The sequence below is a fragment of the Lepeophtheirus salmonis genome, chromosome 3, assembly GCF_016086655.4.
Source record: "Lepeophtheirus salmonis chromosome 3, UVic_Lsal_1.4, whole genome shotgun sequence".
Taxonomy (NCBI): domain Eukaryota; kingdom Metazoa; phylum Arthropoda; class Copepoda; order Siphonostomatoida; family Caligidae; genus Lepeophtheirus; species Lepeophtheirus salmonis.
Window position 1 is genome coordinate 48,963,766 of NC_052133.2, and position 20,568 is coordinate 48,984,333.

A 20,568-nucleotide genomic window follows, 5' to 3' on the forward strand; every position below is an offset into this window, starting at 1 on the left:
ATAAACGCCCCCGTGGTATTGGTGTGGTTGACCCAATTTGTGGTCAAACTCCACAGGCTGGGAATCATAGACTTATTATATTATATTCGGGAAGAGTATCTAACTAAATACGAACGACACACACTATCCTTAACAAGGGTGTCCCAGGGGGGATATAGCCCCTGATAGACATTTTGGTACCAGTACGAAAATAAAGGTATCTTGATAACACTAGGGAGCGTTATCATACTTTAGAAAGAAATGTAATTGTTAAAATTTCAATAAAAGAAAAAAATTGTGGTCAAATGAGTGTCAAAACGCTCTTACCTTCATTTTGATACAAAATTTAATTATGTTTAAGCATATACTTTTGTGTACAAGTCCATTTAAAAAATAAAAAAAATATTGTCCATTTTTTTATATGAATAAATAATTTCAATTTACTTATATAAGCCCATTTGACCCCACGTTAGAAAAAGTAATTACCGAGTGGTTCATTAAAATCTGAACACCTTAAATTCTAAAATTCAAAAAGATATAATTTATTAATTAAATATATAATTTCTCAAAATTAATACTATAAATAGATGTGTGTTTGAGCTCTTTTAATCATAAATTTAGCTGCACATTTGCAGCAATAATGGTTTCCAAGTGGCGGTGGCGAAAGACTTGGCACTCGCTGCAGATGTAGTCCTTAGTCATGGCGTCCCGGACTGACAGTGGCTTTTAGGGTCTTGGTGTTTGGATAATTGACACTCCAGGCCTTCCCCTCGACATGTAATCAAAAGGTGTAGTCGAAGGGATTTGCATCAGGGCTGTAAAGGAGCCCAAAGTGTCAAAATAGAATTAAAAAGTACTCAAAAGAGTCTTGCAACGGAGGAGATGGATTTTTTTCATTGCTGGTGTCAAAAGTGATCTCTCCACCCTCACAAGGATCTTACCATCCACTTTTTGGATAGCTTTTTTGACAGTCTCGTGTGAAATCCCAAGATCTCTTGCACGAGGTTTGTTTGTTTTGAAACTAATTGTTTATGGTTTAAATTATCCAAATATGAGTTAATTTCAATTACTCAACCTTCATTAACTATTAAATTAGTAAGTGATCAGATTTCAATGGCCCACCCGGTATATATAAAACAGTTCTATCTAATATGTTATTACAACTTACACTATCTTCTTGTTTAGATGGTGTACGAGTTACAACTTGAACGCAATATAATATAGTGGTGTCAAACGGATGTATTTTTGCGTGTGGTACACACTTTTGACTAAACCCTTAGGCTCAAATTTCAGTGTACAACACTTTCTAATGCATCTGTAAAAAAAAATACTGTTTTTCTTCATCCCTTACCTTTATTTTGATAGTAAATCTAATTACTTTTCAGCTTACAATTTTGATTAGACGTCCATTTAAAAAATTTAATCATATGGTTACTTTTTTAAATGAATAAATCATTTCAATTTACTCATAAATATTAACTCAATTTGACCCCACGTTAAAGAATGTAATTTTTGAATTACCTAATTTAAATAAGAAGAAATCCATAGACAGTCAAACCTGGTATAACGGTCATTGCACTTAGCGGTCATACCCTGTTCCCACACAGGAATTTTATAATATAAAAAACTGTACGAAGTGCGTATTTGGAATCCCTGACCTGTGGTCACATAAATTATAGCACAGCAACTAAGTTGGTCCATAGATGAACTTGCTTTTAACGGCCACTTTATTAAACTTATATAGACTGTTAAGTAAAAATTAAGTTCCTATGTTCGTTCGTTCATACGTCAATTAATTAACAGAGTGGAGGTGATACTAGAGAAAAAAATGGAATTACAGAATCACAAAGGGTAATTGGATAGTATCAACGGCCTCATGTTACCTGGAAAAATTCCAAATAGAAGCCTCGATATCAAAAATACAGTCAGTCATGTACGCAGCAAGGACAAATAAAAAGACAATACAAAGGGATGCACAAGATGTTCAAGATATCAATATCAATGATGGACAGTTTTGATGAGAATGAGAACCTGGTTAAATATATATCAAGAAGTAGAGTGTTAAAATTTCTGTATTGAACTTTTTTTTTCTTAAATAATGATCCTGTGAACATTTTTATTAGTTGAAGTATTGCCGGATGATTTATATATTGTTTTTGTAATGTGTATTTTACGTGAATAAATATAGGTTAAAGAAAAAGAAAGAATGAAGACCGGCTATTGACTTATAGAGTATAGACCCTTATTTGACGACTTAATAAATAAAATATGTATGCATGTGCATTAATGCTTGTTTTTCATTTTCCCTTTGCCTGACCGCTTCATACAAGCTTCAATGTAGTTCCTGTTTTTCCTAAGAGTTTCAGGAACTTTAACTTGGTTAATTTTTTCCCTTAATATTTTTTTTAGAATATACAGAGTCTAACCCATAAATCCGAACAAAGTTTGACTTCATCAAGATCGATAACGAGAATAAATTGTTCAAGGTCTACGCCCTTTATTTAACAATATCAGGATTGAAAAAACATTTCCTTCGATTTGACTGCCATTAGTCTCTACCCAGCGCACCATTCTGTACCTGAAAAATGTCACAGGCTTTTCTAACGTGAACTTGTTCCAGATTCTTGGCCTCACGCACGATAATGACCTTCAGGGAGGGGTGGGACTTGGCACAGGCCTGGCCTTCTAGCTCCCCTTGGACATAGAAGTCCAATGGACTTCTTGTTGGGGGCAATTTCCACGTTATTCATCTGATAAAGTCAAAATTTGTCCTGTATGTCAGTTAGACCCTTTATTGCCCCAAAACAGATTCATTCATAAATAGCTAAAATAAATTTGATAAAACTTAGAAATTTTGATAGCCCAAATGTAGGCCGTAATGGCTACATTTATGTACTTTCAAAAATTTATCATTTTTGAAAGTAAAGATTTGACCCCACCCTATCCTTATTGATTAATTCCTTCTGACAAAAAACAATTCTCTTTAATTTACAACTCCTCATAAAGATTGACATCCAAAATAGTTACAAAACAAAGGATTGCACCGCCTTCCTTGATTTATTCAATATTCCAAACTCTTCAATATGCAGCAACATCTTGAGATACGAATGAAGTTTGGACTTAGAATTTAGACTTGGGAATCGACTTGGACTTGAGTTCATATATTGAAGACCGTTAATTCGATTTTATCTCACATTCAACAACTTATGATGACTTTATTTGAACTCGAAAGCTAGTTTGTACTTAATTCAAGATAAATCTTAACACTATGGCCTTTATATTGTATTTAGGGAGTTGAAATGAGCTCAATGTAAGTCTGAGGACTTGATACAAATATTCGTGGACTTTGAGTTGACTTAGACTTGCATATAAGGACTTTTACCGATCTCTGGATCCGAGTGCAAGTTTTTTTTTAATTGCTTTGACTAATGAATTAAATACGTATGTCAAGGTGCTACTGTAATATAATTATCCTTCCTGACTACTTCCCTGACAAATCATTGTGTTGCATAGTATTAGCCCCTTACTGACTTGTACCCCTCTTTTGTTATGAAAAATTGTTACATTAAAAAAAGAAAGCCCCAATAAGGATATGCAACTATTTTTTATTTTTTTTGTAATATAGGCAGCTCTTCATCATACTAACTATATAGGGGTGTTTCAAAAATAGTTTTTCATTTACTTTAACGTAATTTGGAATATTGTTTGTGGATATTTTGTTAGCCAAGGTGTGATGGGAAGTAATGATGGAAATTGGGAGCTTTTTGGTAATGTATAAAAAAAAGCAGAAATCAACATGGTAAGCCTGACAATTTGATAATATTTTGTAGGAGAGCAGCTTAGCTGTCATGACATTTCATTAGATTAGCTACAATCAGCTGTGACAAGAGGGAGGGGGAGGAGAAAAAGTAAATAAACAAGGACATTGGCATGAATTACTCAAATCATTCCTCAATTCTACTCTTAGTCCAACAAGTACTTACAATTATAACTCCGCAGCAAATCTCCAGAGTTACTCTCTGCCTGTTATGAGCACAGGCAAATGCTCAATCTGGTTTTGAATATATGAAGAATAGCTTGTATGTTGTAGAAAAGGAAGTTCACTCATCAGGAATTAAATAATAATGACAACAGTTTAGGAAAAGATAATTCACTCTTCAGTTTGCTGACTCCAAAAAACGGATGAGTTAAGAAATGCACGCGATTTTCATCACTAAGGCTGGGGTTTTAACCACCACTGTATAAGTATAAATTTTTTTGGGGTGTGTTGGGCTTTTTGAGAAATCTATTCAATTAAAATTGGAAAAAAAGATGAAGCGACGTAGCTCAATGTATAACACGCTTTGGATAATTTATTGTCCTTATCTCAATGAGTGTCATTTGGCGTCTCCATCGTTCATAGAGAAACAAATATACATAATGTATATGGAATTCAAAGAAGATTCCTAGGTCAGATTGCGTAATTGTAATAGTATAATTTTTAATTATATTTAATCAGTGGAACATTTAAATATAAAAATTGGCAACCAGATTTGAATCTGGGAGGTGCACCATCCCCTTCCACCCAACCCCCGTAGTCACAGGCCTTCAAGAATGGTGCAAAGGCAATTTTAAACACTTTTGGGACTAGTCCTCTCTTCACCTGATCTTCACTTCCTCTTGATTTTGCAATGTAGGTTATGATCGAAAAGGAAGATCAATGCAGTTTCCAGACTCAGCAAGGACTTCCCGATCGCAGCTTGAGGAGACTCCATGCTCCTCCAAATATTCAAAATAGGAGGGTGTGCTTACTCACTGCATGTCAGTCTCTTACTAATTGCTCAAAACTAGGACAAGCACATTCAATGAGATATGGGTCAATTCGTGGGCAATGTTAAATATTTTTAGGAAAACATAAACACGAAATAATGTGCACGCATAATTTCTTTCGTCGCTCAGACATTATAAAATAACTTAAATGTTTATTTACATACAATAATAATTAAAGCTATTGAGTCAACAACGTTGAGTGTGGCAGCTGCAGATCAGTGAGGAGGTTTCTCCCCCTGGTTTTTCAAAGCGAAGGCCAGCACATTGAATGATATGTATATTGGTCAATTATTTGACCGTTTAAATCTGTAAAAAAGTATTGATACATATTCTAGTACAAACAAATTTTCATTTTCCTGATGGGACTCTAATTCTGGACCACCCAGTATATGAAAACTTTAGTAGTAGGTATACGTAGGTGATGTTATGAGCGAAGGAATTATTGCCAAGTAAGGCAAAAAAAGATAAATGAAAATATGAAATAATATCGTTGTATATTTTTTATTTATTAAGAAACTTGTTATTTTTCTATATAACATATTACATGAATTAATAATACTAATCGTTGTATAATAGCGATGGAAAGGAATAAAAATATCCTTAGAAAATGTAGTATAAACGAAAAATGATGTAAGAAAATTCTTAATGAACTATACTAAAAGTATAAATATATTAGTAGGAAACATTTTTACAAAATGAATCAAGACGTATGAGAAGACAGTCACAGCGTTTAGCAAATTATTATTAAAAGAAAAAAACACACTAAACTAATTTAGAAGTCAACGTTCTCCGTTTTCTGTAAAGTTCTCCAAAATGTTGAGCTTCCTTTCTATAGGTATGTTACACAATACCGATTTACCTTGCGACAAAAACTTGCAGGAGGTGAGCGCGGAAGTCTACAAGTGTTTTGAGGATTCCCATTAAAATGCTGGGGTTTCATCGCTTGAATGGGAAAAATTAATTTATTATTTTAATCTTTCACCCAGTTTAAAAATAATTCAAATAAGTTGTTTTGTTTAATCGCATCATTTACTGGAATATAACTTATCTTAAGATACCCTTTTAAAATAGCATTTAAAGCGTAATGGATCAAATAAAAGGTATGATGGACGTTAATAAATTTATTTGTCTAGTCTCTTGTAAAATTTCCATACAATTTGTTGATAAAAAATACATAAATTTTAACCCGACATAACCACCTTCAATCTTTATTTCTGCACAATATGAAAGTACTTTGTCTATTATTATTTATTTTCTTCTCAATTGTAGGTATTTAAAAGTAACATCTTTTGAACAGTACAGTATGTCCAAAAATTGATGGTGGTTTAAAAAAAAATCATAAAATAACCTAAACAAGTGATTTTTTTTGGCGAAAATCTTTATTTACTTTCCCATATGACGACCTTTAAGCTTAATACCTTTTTAATGCCTTTTGGCATCCCTTCATATAGATTATTCCAAATATCTGGAGAAATTTTTTCCCAAGATTTTGTCAGTATTTTTTAATTCATCTTCTAAAGTTGCTGGCGTATTTTCATTGAGTTCCCTCTAGATCAAGGTTCACAAATTTTCAATGGGAGACAAATCAGGACTGTTGGCAGAAATCCAAGTTGTCTCAACACCACTTTTTTGCAGGGGCATCATCCTGCTGGAAAATGGGCTTTGATGTGTCAGACAACATTTTCCTCTTCAAAGGAGGTCCAGTTTCTTCAGTATGAGACAAAACTGACACCAGAGACTTGCTGAGGATCTCCGTTACGTAGTACTCGGCCGTCTCAGTTTGGTTTCGTGGAATCAGGTGAAGATTTGACACTGCCTGGTGGCTGATAACGGTCCAAACCTGAATTTTCAGAGGAAATTTCACAGTCGGAGTGGGTTCCACATCTCCCTTATCTCTTTCCCAAACCCAATCTGTTTGGGGATTTGGGGCATGAAATAGCTCAAATGGACTTTCATGACTGAAGAGGATACATTTCTAGTCATCTGCAGTCCAGTGTTTCCGCTCACGACAGAATTGAAGCCGGGCCTTCCTTTAGTTTTCTGAAAATTTGGGGTGCAGACGAGGTTTGTATGGCAAAGCATTCAAAGAGTGCCTCAGGTAGTTGTGGAAAGATGACTTGGATATTGGATAGCCCTTTCAAGTCAATCTTGCTGCAAGTTTCCTTGTGGATTACCTCTTTTTGGTCAAAGATTTTGAAATCACCAGTTTCGAAACTTTGCTAATTTATTTCTTCCTTCCTCGACCCTTCTGATTTGCAAGGGCTTGCCCATCCTTCCTTTTCTTACACCAATTCTCAATGGTCCTGAGATGAATTTGTAACCTTTGAGCAACGTCTCTCTGGCTTGATCCACTCTCTATCATGCCAACAGTCTTGGCCCTGGTCTCCAAAGAGTGATCCCTCATCATTTCGGATATTGAATTTCAACTAACATCCTGTGGTATTTTCTGAGGCCTTTTATACTTATGTATGATGCAATCATCAAAAATTATGGCATCAGAAAAAATCAATATTGTATCAACCAAATTTCATTTTATTCCAACCAATTTTTCTTTTTTTTTTACTGTAAAATGGATATTTTTAATACCACCATCAATTTTTGGACATACGTTACTGTATTCTGTAATTACTGAAAATTTCAGTGAATTATCTTGATGTTTAAGAAAGTTATGTTGTTTTATTCAAATATCATATTAGATCATTGATTTATGTGTCGGTTATAATATTAATATTAGGAAAAAAATGGATTAAATTCCGATGATAAATTGGTTATAACTTCCTTAATATTGAAGATAGAGACATGACTTTGGTATGAAAATGTCTTTTTGAGAATTATCTATGAAAATAAACAGGTTTATAAGGAAGGAAAATATACAATTTGATTTTTTTTTGTAACTTAACTACTTTCTAGAATTTTTCCCATAGCTATTGATATCGAAACCAGTTGGTGACAACTGGCAAAGAAAAGTATTTCTTCTCTTGTGCTTAGAATTGCTTCTACTTTGAAGGAATTCCGAGAATTGGGACTGGTTCCTATGATCACACAACTTCTGTTATCTCGGCTTTCAAACTTTCCTCTATTTTCAAACTGTAAAGTTTTATTACTAGCCCTACTGTGGGGCAGTTGCTCACAAAACTTTTTTTAGTTCGACCCTTGAAATTTGGGATCCCCACAACTCTCATTCAGTGATGAAATTAAATTTTGGAGTGCATTTAAAGCAAATAAATTACTTAAACCCTATAATGTTCAACCCAGAGGGAAATAATATAAGTTATTTTACTATACTGATAAAGGATAAGGATTTTAATTCTGCATATATTGAAAAATATAAGAAATAAGACTAAAAATGAGCAAATATATGTACTACTTGGAATAATTTATATCCTATCAATTATCTTTTTTTTTGCGGTAAATAAAGTCAAAATTGAGACTCACAAATAAATTAAATTACCGGTTCTTGATGTGAAAATAGGTTAATAAACGAATTAAGGCCTTAATGTGACGGGTAATCACAGTGCATTGAGCAAAGCAGGTCCATCCTAGGTTTAATTTTGGACTCAGCAACTCAAAGATCATCCTTCACGTGTAGCTGCTATCTAAATTTATTTTTGTTAAAAGTTAATACGGCAAAGGTATTCACATAATTCTATGACGTCAAAATCTGTCTATCATGCCCAGCAGTCGGGTCTGTACATCATATTGCAAATTCAAGCAATCCTGACTACATGATGGTCTAATCTTGCATTTCTATTAACCTTGACTCCAATTGTAACTTGTACAATGGTATCCTCAGACACTCAAAAAGACGTGGATTTGTAAATCTTTACTTATTATTAACAGGCTGGTCCGGGTGTTCCCTGTCCAATAATAAAATATTAATATATAATTAATCAGCAAGAAATCTTGGAGTACAGCAATAAAAAAGATAAGACTATATAATTAGTATAATCTATACCGAAAGTAGGGTGTCCTGTATTCGGTTTAATATTTATTTTTCCCTTGCACACAGACTTGTTCTCGTGAGGACAATAAAAATTAGTTTGGTAAAGCCTGAGGCCTTTCAGGGCATTTTCGACATAGTGCAACTATTTTAGTTCTGAAAAAAAAAAGTGATGTTTAATAAAATCCAAACTCTGCTCTGCATGATGATATTAGCAAAACTTATAATTAAGTTCTATAATGGATGGCACAAGTACATGACAAGATTTTGAATATTTAAAAGTTAGAGGGGATAGAAACGAAGAATAACACAGAATTACATTTTTTTAAATAAAGACATAATTGACTATTATGGCGTTTTTGACCTTTTCCTGTAATAGGTCTAAATGAAGGTCATCCCATTGAGATCTAACTCTAATTTTTTTCACACATATAGAATATGAATGGGTTAAAGTTTCTGCAAAAAATAGGTGACATCATTTTTTAAGCTTGGCTGGTTCGTTAAGTTTTATTTTTTGGCATAAAGTTTTCATAGTATTTTTTACTTGCTCTTAAAAGTATTTTAATGCAAAAAAAAAAAAAAAAATTGCTGTATTCTAAATGGAGTTATGTCTCACTCATGTTCCAAGGTCTTTCGAAGGGGACCAAACTGAGGGACTCCCAAACGGGACCTCACACCTCCACAAGTATAAAATTTCACAATTGTTGTTTCTTTACAAAATTTACAAAAAGTGTGTACACTTGATACCGAATGTTCCATTTGAGGGTCAAAATTGGTCATTTTAGAGCCTCTTGTATCCAGGTCCCAATTATGATGCAATGAGTCAAAACTTTTACTCTTTATATTTATTAATATTCAATTTATCGGTTAAAAATAAGTACACATTGTTTGGAATAGTTGAAGGGATCTAAGATTAGCATAGTAATGATTTAGGATTTTTTTTTTCTCATCAGAGAGAAAACCGATATCTTCAACAAGGGTTCCGTTTTATTTATGAGAGAAACAGGGGAATTCATATCATATGTGGAGATGGGATTTGTGTCAGAGGGCGAGGAGAAGGCGGGAGCGAGACGTATGGTACATTTGTATTAAGACCCTTGTTTATATCAGCTGACTGTTATAAGATTGGGGGGAGGGGATGAATTAATATTATAAAGAGGAGAAACTTGTACATTTAAAATATTATTAGTGTAGGGAAAATATTGTAATTATATTTAAATTCAAATTTATTTATTTTATTATAGATTTTTAAAACAATTTACACCAAAGATGGGTAATAATGCATACTACAGAGGGATTAGTTAACACCACGACTACCGATTTAATTATGAGGAAAATAGAAGAAAGAGACTGTTTTTCCATTTTATAATTTTCATGAGTACTTTTTTCATTACAAGCTACTCAACTCTAAGCATAAATATACCTTATAGTAGAACAATTTCATCCATCTGACATAGGAATCGTATTTATAGTCTATATACATAATGTAATTTTCGTTCTTTAGAATCGAATGACCATCGAACCTACGCACATTGAGTCCAAAAGAATAATTTCACCCCAGAGAATTGCCCATTGAGCCACGTTACTTCATTTTTTTAAAATGGTTTTAGAGTAAAAAAATTCCCGGGAAGAGACAAAATTTGAACGTATAACCATTTCTATTTTTTAAAAGGGCACATTGAATTTGTTTTTGTTTTTTCGGCCAATTATGGCATTTATTTGTTTTTAGACAAGACGGAATTCTGCAATAGTGGGCAGTGGAAAATGCCCCGCCCCCCTTGGTTCTAGCTCCACTGTACCAGGTGCACAATGTATTTGTCAATGATAAACCAAATATTAAAAAGTACAACTTTTGACCCATAGAATCATCATATTTGGGCCGATGGTACAAGAGGCAATCAAATTAAAAGGATATCTACTATTCAAAATGGCAGGAGAGGCCTCACACTTTCACAAAAGGCAGTTTTTTAAGGTCCCAAACAGAAAAGGTTTTTGTGCATGGGGAAAAAAAAAATTACAGTTTGGAAAAAGGAAGGGGGAGCCAAAAGATTATCTATATTTAGGATCGAATGAATGAATTATGTCAAATGAAGCCATTCATCCTTCTATGTAATCATATCTAACAAGTTGTTGAAAGATAAATAGATACTATATCAAAGACACCGTTCAAGGAAGCTCTAAGTACAATCTACTTGTTGCCTGGACAACTATGATTCAACTATTAATATTATTATTAAAGTGAATATAGAACAAAATAGAACTTTTCAATTCTTCGTGTTGGTAATAGCTGCTTTACCACTAGGGTTGGTTTCAGTCTGAGACCGTTATAATCCTTCGTGGACCAGACTTATTCCGTCTTTTAAAGAAGTCTTTTCTAGATCACTAACACAAAAATACATATATATACATTTAATTTGTTGTCAGCCGTGGATTTTTCTGTCCCTATCTAAACGTAGATTGGCTGAATTCGAATAGGCCCATGTTTAGTTATAAAAAATTCAGAGAAGCTATTAAATAATAGTATGGAACGTCTTAGCCAAATGGACAATGCGCTCAGGAGAAACGATTCTCTTGAATATATTTTGTGTAGGCTCACGCACCGGTCGTTCCTAGAGAAGGAAATATACTTTATATATATATATGGACTTTAACGAAGATTCATGGGTCAGATGGAGTAACCGTTTACTTATACTTAATCAGCAGTTCAACTCCATCTGACCAATTAAAGTAATATTGTATAAAAAAAGTTGTGGGAAGTATTGGCCAACTACTATCAACTGATTTTGGGCCTTTTTTTTTTTTTTAAGGAAGGGATGCAGAATAGAATAAAGGTAACTTTATGAGATTGATCCTAAAGAAAAAATTGATTTAGACGGATTCTATTGATAAATTCCTGGTTTTGTCATGACGTGTTGGTTCAATATCTACGTTATATAATGAAGTTTAATATCTTTTATGAATCATATTATGATCAACTCATAAATGTCGGTTACGAAGGGGTTGGAGGGTTGAACATTGTTCCATAGATTGAGACCGGTAAAAAAAATTCCTGCACAATTTAAAAACAATTACGTTTCAGTTCATGGTCTGTACGTAAATATCGGTCCAGAATAAGAAATCCCTTATGGCGTGTGTACATAGTATGTACGGAAGTGTTTGGCATTTTTTGACCCTTATAAGAGTAGCAATTTCAAAAAAAAACCTTGTACATACTCCCTCCAATCTGCTACCGACTGTACATAGGCCCAAGACCGAACACAAGAAGAAAGAATCGGTCTCAGACTGAGTATCACCCCTAAATAGTAAAGCTACCCACAGAGTGGTAATAGTCCTGTTGAGTTTTACACGTTGAATCGTGTAAAATACATAATAAAGAGTAATATCTTAACAGACGAGTTTCATTCGCCCCTTGAGAGAGCTCGGTAGTCAAAGCAATTCATCCCATCATGAGAAATAACTTTTTAATCAAATCGGACTTGTCGCCGACTCTTGAGTAGCTCGTAGTTATATATGTGCCCCTCAACACAAAAGCAAACCGGAATGATTTTTCTCAAAATTAAAAGTGGATTACATTTGTATTATTCGAGAAATTATTCTTATTAGCTTTTGGAAGAAACAAAATTGATCACCACCATAAAAGAATGGTAGATTTTATACATTTGAAAGGGGCTATATGTGAGCGAATATAAGTCTCACAAACCAAATAAAGGTTCGCAACTATGTATAGGTAAAACTCTTGGCTATCTCTACTCATCCCAGAAATTTGAATAATAATCCTCTATAGTGAACATTAAATGTGTCTATGAAATTCAATATATTATCTGAAAAATAGCCCCTCTTGGAGTACTCACATCCCTAGGGTTTACTAAGCATCCCTTTTTAAAAGTACATATCATATTGTCGATAAAATTTATGAATTGATAAAAGCTACAGAGTTGTTGATTTGACGACAACGCCTCATTTCCGATTCGATCGATTAAAGAGAGAGGAAATATGAGAGAGGTAGGGAAATAAAGAGCTGCTTATACATACTACTACTGTGTACACAGACTCACAACCTGAATAAGTGTGTGTGTGTGTGTGTGTGTATGTACTATGATGATAATACATTGATATCAATATATTAATCATGGTGTTATGTGTGCCTAGGCGAAGAGATTGGAATTCAGGCTATGTGGGAAGAGTATAGAACTGATAAGCAATTTTTTTTGTTTTTGTTTTTCATTGATGTATGTATGTAACATTAGTAGATATATATATATTTTTTTTTTTTTGGAAAAACAGATGTTTATTCATCTCGGGAATAGCAGCTACTTCTTCTATGTTCTAGGTGAAAAAGGAGAGGAAAGGAGTGGATTGGAGGAAGTGAGAAGGAATAGTAGAAAGCCTTTAGGAGTTATGTGTTCCTGTAAGTAGTTTTTTTTTTTTTCTTTTTTTTTTTGCTCAATATTTCTTCTTTGAATCATAATAAGCCTATCTTAGCAGCCCGCCCAGGGTAATACACACACTGCCAAACATTCTTTACTTTATTTTTATTCTCCCTTTTTAACTTTTCCCCCTGTCTCAAGTAGACTTCTTAGAACGGATTCGTTCTAACAACAACCTCTCTCTCTCGCTGTCTCTCTCATCAACCCAATTGATCATTATTGTATTAGTGGGAGAGATCACGGATCCATCATTGAGAGAACCCCGCGACGACCACAAAGAGACAACCACAGGCTGAAAAAATGATTTTAAGATTTTTACTTCGGTTTATATAGTGTTCGAGTGTTTTTATTTGTCAAGCCTCCTCTCCCTATTTTTCTTTCTTAATCCAGTATTTCAATAATCATTTGAAGCCTTTATTCACAATAATTTGCTTCTTCTCGAAGAAGCAAATTTTACAGCGAAAATGGGCTGTGCGATGTCGGCTGAAGAAAGAGCTTCTCGGGCTCGAAGTAAGCAAATCGAGAAAAATCTCAAGGAGGATGGGATTCAAGCCGCTAAGGACATCAAGCTTCTACTATTAGGTAAATATTTTCATACACTTTGGAAACCTTTTATCTAATCCCTTCATGTCGTTTCCAGGAGCTGGAGAGTCGGGAAAGTCGACCATCGTCAAACAAATGAAGTAAGACATTTCCCCCCTTATTATCTATTTTTCTCATTGTAATTCATCATTCCTTACTCCCCGGGTCTTGAAGGGGGGAGACATTCGCATCAACTAAAATAGACACTTTTTCGTAGGGGTCAAATATTATTATTTGACCTGAATGTCAAGTACTTTGACATTCCCTCACCTCTTTAGAAAAGAAAAAAAATACCTTATACATTCTATCCCTTTAAAAATTCAAACTATGTAAACAAAAGTGTCAATTTTCCGCTCTGAAACTTTATTAGAAAATCAAGAGAATAAGTCAATTCACCATCTTTAGCAAACAATTTAGTAGCCAAAACCGTCTCAAAAATGAACTCCTGCAACTCAATCTTCTATATTCCTATACCTTTTCAGAATCATTCATGAAAGCGGCTTCACATCCGAGGATTTCAAACAATATCGTCCAGTGGTATACAGTAATACCATCCAATCCCTTGTTGCCATACTTCGAGCTATGCCAAACCTTGGAATATCCTTTTCCAATGGCGATAGAGAAGCTGACGCTAAAATGGTTATGGATGTCGTTTCAAGGATGGAAGATACGGAGCCCTTCTCTGAAGAGTTGCTACATGGCATGAAACGACTCTGGGTCGATGCTGGTGTTCAAGAATGTTTCTCACGTTCGAATGAGTATCAGCTCAATGACTCTGCTAAATAGTAAGGGATTTCTTAATCATTTGCATAGGAAGAACTCCTCCTTACATCTTTTCACTCATTTTTACAGCTTTTTAGACGACTTGGATCGACTTGGAGCAAAGGAATATCAGCCTACAGAACAAGATATATTGAGAACGAGAGTCAAAACAACTGGAATCGTTGAAGTACATTTCTCGTTCAAAAATCTCAATTTCAAGTGAGTGTTGAGCTACAAATTGAAATTTAAAAAAATTTATTACTTAAACTACTGGTTGAATGCATTTTATTGATAAAACAGAATGTTTTATGTACCTATACAAGCTAAGACCATTCATTCTTTTTTCTTGTCGGAGAAAGTTATGTTTGCTTTGAGAGAGAGAAAAAAAAAGGCTTTCTCGCTATGAACTAAGCTACAAATTACATACATTTCTCTTGTAATAAAAAAAAAAAATATTAGTTAATGTAAATGAAATTTCATTGGATGAGTATTATAATTTTCTTACATTGAGTATGTTATAATATGTGGCCCATCAACGCTAAAGCAAGATAGACTGAACATTTGTATTTTTTGACAAATGATAATCATTTTTTATCAACAAATAATTATAATTAATACTTTGATGCCCCATCAAATTTGCAAATTGCAAATTACAGTAGCAAAGAGTCATTTTCACAGCTCATAGAATTAGATATTGATAGATTTTATCGTCTCATAAATCCAATAAAGTTTATAACTATAATTGAATACAATGTCCATAATTCAAATGATAGGCTAAATACTGCATTACCGTTACCGATCAAATACTATTAATACAAATACTGTCTATTAAAAATAGAATACTTAATGTTGATGGATCAAAGAAAGGTATGAGCAAGGGAGATATGATGCTCAAGTCTTTTGAACAATGGTCACGGACTCTAGCTTATTACAACGACTGATCTGTTTATGCAGACTAAAAGTTCGAATATTCTAGAAGCACTATATTTTTAGTTGAGAGTATTACGATAGGTGACAGTCATTAAGTATTTAGCCTATTATATAATTATGTACCTATAGTGTTGTCCAGTCTAGGACGAGTCCTTAAATACAACTGAATAATATTCTATTCATAAGAAATAACTGCCTTAATGACGTCACGAGGGATCGAGTTTTCCTTTCTATTTTTTGAATGACTAAAAATTTAGACTTTACCGGACCTAATTGAAATGGACTGTACAATACTAATTATGCGTATAAATGATTTAATAACAAATTTACATTGCAGATTATTTGATGTTGGAGGTCAACGTTCAGAAAGAAAGAAATGGATTCATTGCTTTGAGGACGTGACTGCAATTATTTTTTGCGTTGCTATGTCTGAATACGACCAAGTTTTGCACGAAGATGAGACAACTGTGAGATGATTTTTGTGTTTTTTTCTGCGTAGCAGACACTAATGTATCCTTTTTCCTGGTTCTATCTTTAGAACCGTATGCAAGAGAGTTTGAAACTATTTGACTCAATTTGCAATAATAAATGGTTTGGAGATACTTCAATCATTTTGTTCTTAAATAAAAAAGATCTCTTTGAAGAGAAGATCCTACGCTCTTCACTCACGATTTGCTTCCCTGAGTACGCAGGTGCTCAGGAGTACGGAGAGGCAGCCGCTTACATTCAAGCACAATTCGAAGCCAAAAACAAATCCACAACCAAAGAAATATACTGTCATATGACATGCGCTACTGATACACAAAACGTACAATTTGTATTTGATGCTGTTACTGATGTCATTATTGCCAATAACCTACGAGGTTGTGGCTTATACTAAGGTAAATTCAATTTGAATATAATGTAACTACATACTAGTGATGCATAGGGTTAGGTCTTAGCCTACATTAATTACATGAGTTTCAGACATAGAAGGCGCATGTTTAGTTAGTACAAATCTCCAAGAGACAGCTTGCTTAATTTCATGAACATTTAGTAAGTTAGTTTGTGAGTTATTATGCAAATACATTTGATATTTCTAATACGATGGATCAAAAACTATTTCATGCCTTCATTTTACACTGCTGATTGATTGGAAAAAAATACGGTTCAAGCTAAAAAACGGCTTGAAAATTGTAATGGAGACACCGCTCCATAAAACAAATAAAATAATAATAATTATAAAAAAGCTCATTTTGAATAGCAAAAAAACGTGTTTTCTTTGTTAAGTCCGGGACTTTTGATCAATCTTTTGTGTATATATAATAATAATATTAAACATTATTTCAGTTTTCAGCAAAATATGCGAACATTTTTTTTTTTTTTCAAACAAAGCCAAAATGTTGTTTCATCACCAGGATTTGATCTTTCTACTGTCAAATCTAATCTACATTCCACAACTATAGATGACGTGTTGAAGTTTTGAGGGACATAGATACAGAAAGGGTAAGTTTTGTCAAATATATTTTTCCTTCTTCTTTTTGACCAACTCAAGGCTATTTTATCCATTTTTGTGTGCGTAGGAAAGTAATGAAATTGAACGAAAGAGAGAAACAATGTAATGAATGTACTTACACTCCGTCCCCTCATATCGCAAGTAGTTCCTTGGGATGTTTAGCCACCCCATCATGAAAATATATATATATCAATATAAAACTTTATTTGTCTATGTGAATAAATCAAATTCAATTTAAAAAATTTCTGGCCAAAAAGAAAAACCTCCTACTCCAAAATTACTTTTTCACCCTTGAATGCGTATTCCTTCATATATTTTCAAAGTAATAGGAAGAAACTCGGAAATGTCGTGATCATTAAAGCCTTTTTATGCTTAAAGCAATAGTTATATAACATTTTAAGTTTATAAAGTTCAGTATTGAGGTCATTCAAAAGGTCAAAGGTCATAAAAAAGGTCAACTTCCTCTAAATTAATATTTTAGCTTGTCTACTAGGGTGTCCAATTTTTTGGGTGACCTTTTAATTCGATCTTCTGTTGCATTTTAATAAAAAAATATGTTTGTAAAGTTTCAGTCTCCCAAGGGCATTTTTAGACCTTTATAGCCATTGAAAAATGGTTTTTTTAACTAATTTCTCTATTTGTAAAGGGATTCAGAAGTTTGAATTTTAAAGTTAGGCTACTGAACTTTGGAAGTTTGAATTTTAAAGTTATGTTGTTCAATATCAAAAGCTTCGTTAAAGTTCCTTTTCTCAAGTGATATACAAGAATATAGACCTTATTTTTCATTTTGAAGAAAAACAAATTTGAGCCCAACGAAATACTTTGGACTTTTGTGACAAATAGTACAATGATTAAAGCAATATTTCAGACATTGGGATGGATAAACAACCCATGAAAGTAACAGAGGGTTAAGAAACATAAATTCTGTTTTTATGTTATCAGAATGTTATTTGGTAAATAAACTTCTTTTAATTCCAATGGCATATTCCATTATACGATTCTTAATAAAAAGATAGATAAAAAAAGCCCTAAGTTGGTCAAAATGGAAGGGGAGGGGGAATTGGGAATTCCATCTATATGGTATTCCTCCACTAGTTACATTAAATTGTGTGTTGGACTTCGGTTTGAGAATCTTAGACCGGTCTGAGACACTTATAAAATTTTAACGCGTCGTTACCTTTATTCTATCACGCAACCTTTATTTCAAAAAGAACCACAAAAAAGGCTGTAAATAATTTAGAGTTGGCCAAATAAGTCAATCATGCCAACTGCTATTTATTTCTTACGTACTCTAAGACAATCGTTGTCATATTATTTATCCATAATCTTAAAAGTGCATATATATAGTGTTTTGTCAGACCTTACTTTGGACCAAAGACTCCAGTCCAGTTCAATCTCTGTCCGGTCTAGCTCAGTGCTACATATGAGTCCTAAAAAAGTTCGGTCCTTGGTGACGTCACTAAACTGTATTTCTTCTTTTTTTAATCAGTTCTATTAATAAAGATCCGAAGGACTGGCAGTCTTATGCACCAGTCCTAAGACTGGACTCGCCCGAATAAATAAGGACTTACAAAACAAATACAAGTATATGCTTTATAATAAAATTAAAATCCTACATGTATTTTATTCGATACTGTGTTAAAATATTACTAAGTAACATTTTAATAAAGTCGTAGCTATACATTTGTTTTTCTATATGATAGTCAAAATTTCTTCACAGAAATGATAAAATGGCCAGTATACATATATGACGAGTAGCGTTGGATCAGTCAAAAATATTAAATAGACTACAGTCCTATCAGGCCAGTCAAATTTTTCAGTCCTAGGACCAGTCCTTATTGATCTTTTATATAAATTACAACAGCTGAAAGGACGTAGTTATAACTAATTACGTCATTTTGAGTCACTGACGTTTAATCATAATTCATAAACTCTTTTAAAGAGACAATATACGTCAAGTTAAAAGTAGGAGATGTCTGACTAGAGCGTATTATTATACGTTCTAGCTATCATTCATAGTTTTATTAGTTTTTATATTCTTCAATCCTAGCTAGCAGGGAAGAAAATGGTAAATCTGTAAAGGGGGGAGAGTGATTAGGAAATAAGTCCTAGGACGGATCCAACACTAACAACGAGGGATCATTGATCAACAAGAAATTGTATTTCTGTCCTTTTGAAAACGAACCATAAGTATTATATAACTTATTACTTCGTTTATTTATCAGAAATAATTTTATTATGGTATAACCATGACGTATCAAGTGAGATGAGGGAATCGCCAGCTCACAGCAAGATACAGCGGATATGTTTGTGTTAGCAAGGTAGTGCCCTATTAACTAATTCCTTACAACTTTGATCTTGATCGGGTTCGTAGTAAAATTCGATCTATAAATCGGTTTTGATCCGGTTACACGTATTTTTTTTTAGTGAAAGGAGTTATATAATATCAGTCCAGATCGGTCTAGAAAGAATCACTAAAGATTGGACCCAAAAAATATATCTCAAACCGTGTCTTAACCCTAATTATACTTCCTATTCTGAATGATCTTATTTCTTTCTTTCTTTTCCAGGTTTCAAAATTAGATCTATTTGTGTAGATGACTCTCAGACCAAGTTGTTTATATGATCTGGATCTAAGAAATGTAAGAACCTCATTATGGATCTCCACCCTTGAATGGATACACGGACACTATAGGATAAGAATTTGTATTCAGGGACCAGATTCACCTTTTTCTTATGGTCCAACAAACGTGTGAAACAAATACATATATATATATGAATGATTTTTTTTAATAATTGAAAAAAAATACTTGAGAAATCTGTTCGCACAATTGACTCATATATCTCAAATTTTAAATGATAAGTATTTATTAATTTCTATAACTACAATGCTTTCTTATACACGCGGAAAAACATCTTATTTATGAAATAAACTTGAATATTTTTAATCGAACTCCATAATTATCATTCATTATACAAATATACACATTAGAGATATTTTCGGCTTCGTAGAGCCTATGATTGCAACTTATCCTTTATAAGTTACGTTGTAAATTGTAAACCGACAATGAACATGGTAACCCTGACAATTCGATGAAGGAATTATGGTTATATTTATAACTAGTGATGAAAATCTTGTGTATTTTGGCCAAGTTAAAAAAAGAAATGTTGTAAATTCAGATGATAATCCTGACAATATGAGGAATCCTTTAGAGGAGAGCAGATTAGCTATCATGACGTTTCATTATATCAGCTACAATCAGCTGTGACGAGGAAGGAGGGGGAATGAAATAAAAAAGGACATTGGCAAGAATTACTCAGATGCCGATCCTCAATTCTAGAAGGACTTACAATTCCAACTCTGCAACAAATCCTCATGTTTTATGAGCACACATGCATGTTTAATCAGAGTTTGTATATAATTGAATGAAGAACAAAAGAAAGTCTACTCCTTGGGAAGGTTAATAGAAATAAAAGGTTATACCATAATGTTTGGCTTTCATTGCCCTTATTAAAAGTGACGTCAAAGAGTATAACTTTTGACAAGAGTAGCTATATATCCCCTTTATTCCCGTCCTTGACTGTAACTGTTAGAGTGCCGTTGTTATACTCTATTCGTCAAAATCCGTCTATCTTGCCCAGCA

At 33.4% G+C, this 20,568-nt stretch overlaps 1 protein-coding gene across 7 annotated transcripts; it reads left to right on the plus strand.

Moving 5' to 3' along the window:
* Positions 1 to 12,128: 12,128 nt before the first annotated feature.
* Positions 12,129 to 19,877, plus strand: Galphao (G protein alpha o subunit). Of its 7 annotated transcripts, none has more exons than XM_071887458.1 (10): positions 12,129 to 12,957; positions 13,059 to 13,136; positions 13,600 to 13,737; positions 13,796 to 13,838; positions 14,220 to 14,522; positions 14,590 to 14,718; positions 15,767 to 15,896; positions 15,968 to 16,310; positions 16,759 to 16,914; positions 19,495 to 19,877. In XM_071887458.1, exons 3-8 carry the CDS (start codon positions 13,620 to 13,622, stop codon positions 16,307 to 16,309), a joined length of 1,065 nt encoding a protein of 354 aa, XP_071743559.1. In that variant the 5' UTR covers positions 12,129 to 12,957; positions 13,059 to 13,136; positions 13,600 to 13,619; the 3' UTR covers position 16,310; positions 16,759 to 16,914; positions 19,495 to 19,877. The 7 variants fall into 7 exon arrangements, with proteins under 7 accessions (XP_071743559.1, XP_040565405.1, XP_040565403.1 ...); XM_040709471.2 differs by having other exon boundaries at positions 12,716 to 12,957; positions 13,013 to 13,136; XM_040709469.2 differs by having other exon boundaries at positions 12,760 to 12,961; positions 13,567 to 13,737.
* Positions 19,878 to 20,568: the final 691 nt, after the last annotated feature.

Bases quoted from the DNA above. Each gene is read 5' to 3' on its own strand.
- Galphao (XM_040709468.2), top strand. From the start codon at position 12,901: ATGTGGGAAGAGTATAGAACTGATAAGCAATTTTTTTTGTTTTTGTTT. The intron at 12,958-13,012 runs GTATGTATGTAA...TTGGAAAAACAG, and splicing joins TGTTTTTGTTTTTCATTGAT to ATGTTTATTCATCTCGGGAA. The intron at 14,523-14,589 runs GTAAGGGATTTC...TCATTTTTACAG, and splicing joins CTCAATGACTCTGCTAAATA to CTTTTTAGACGACTTGGATC.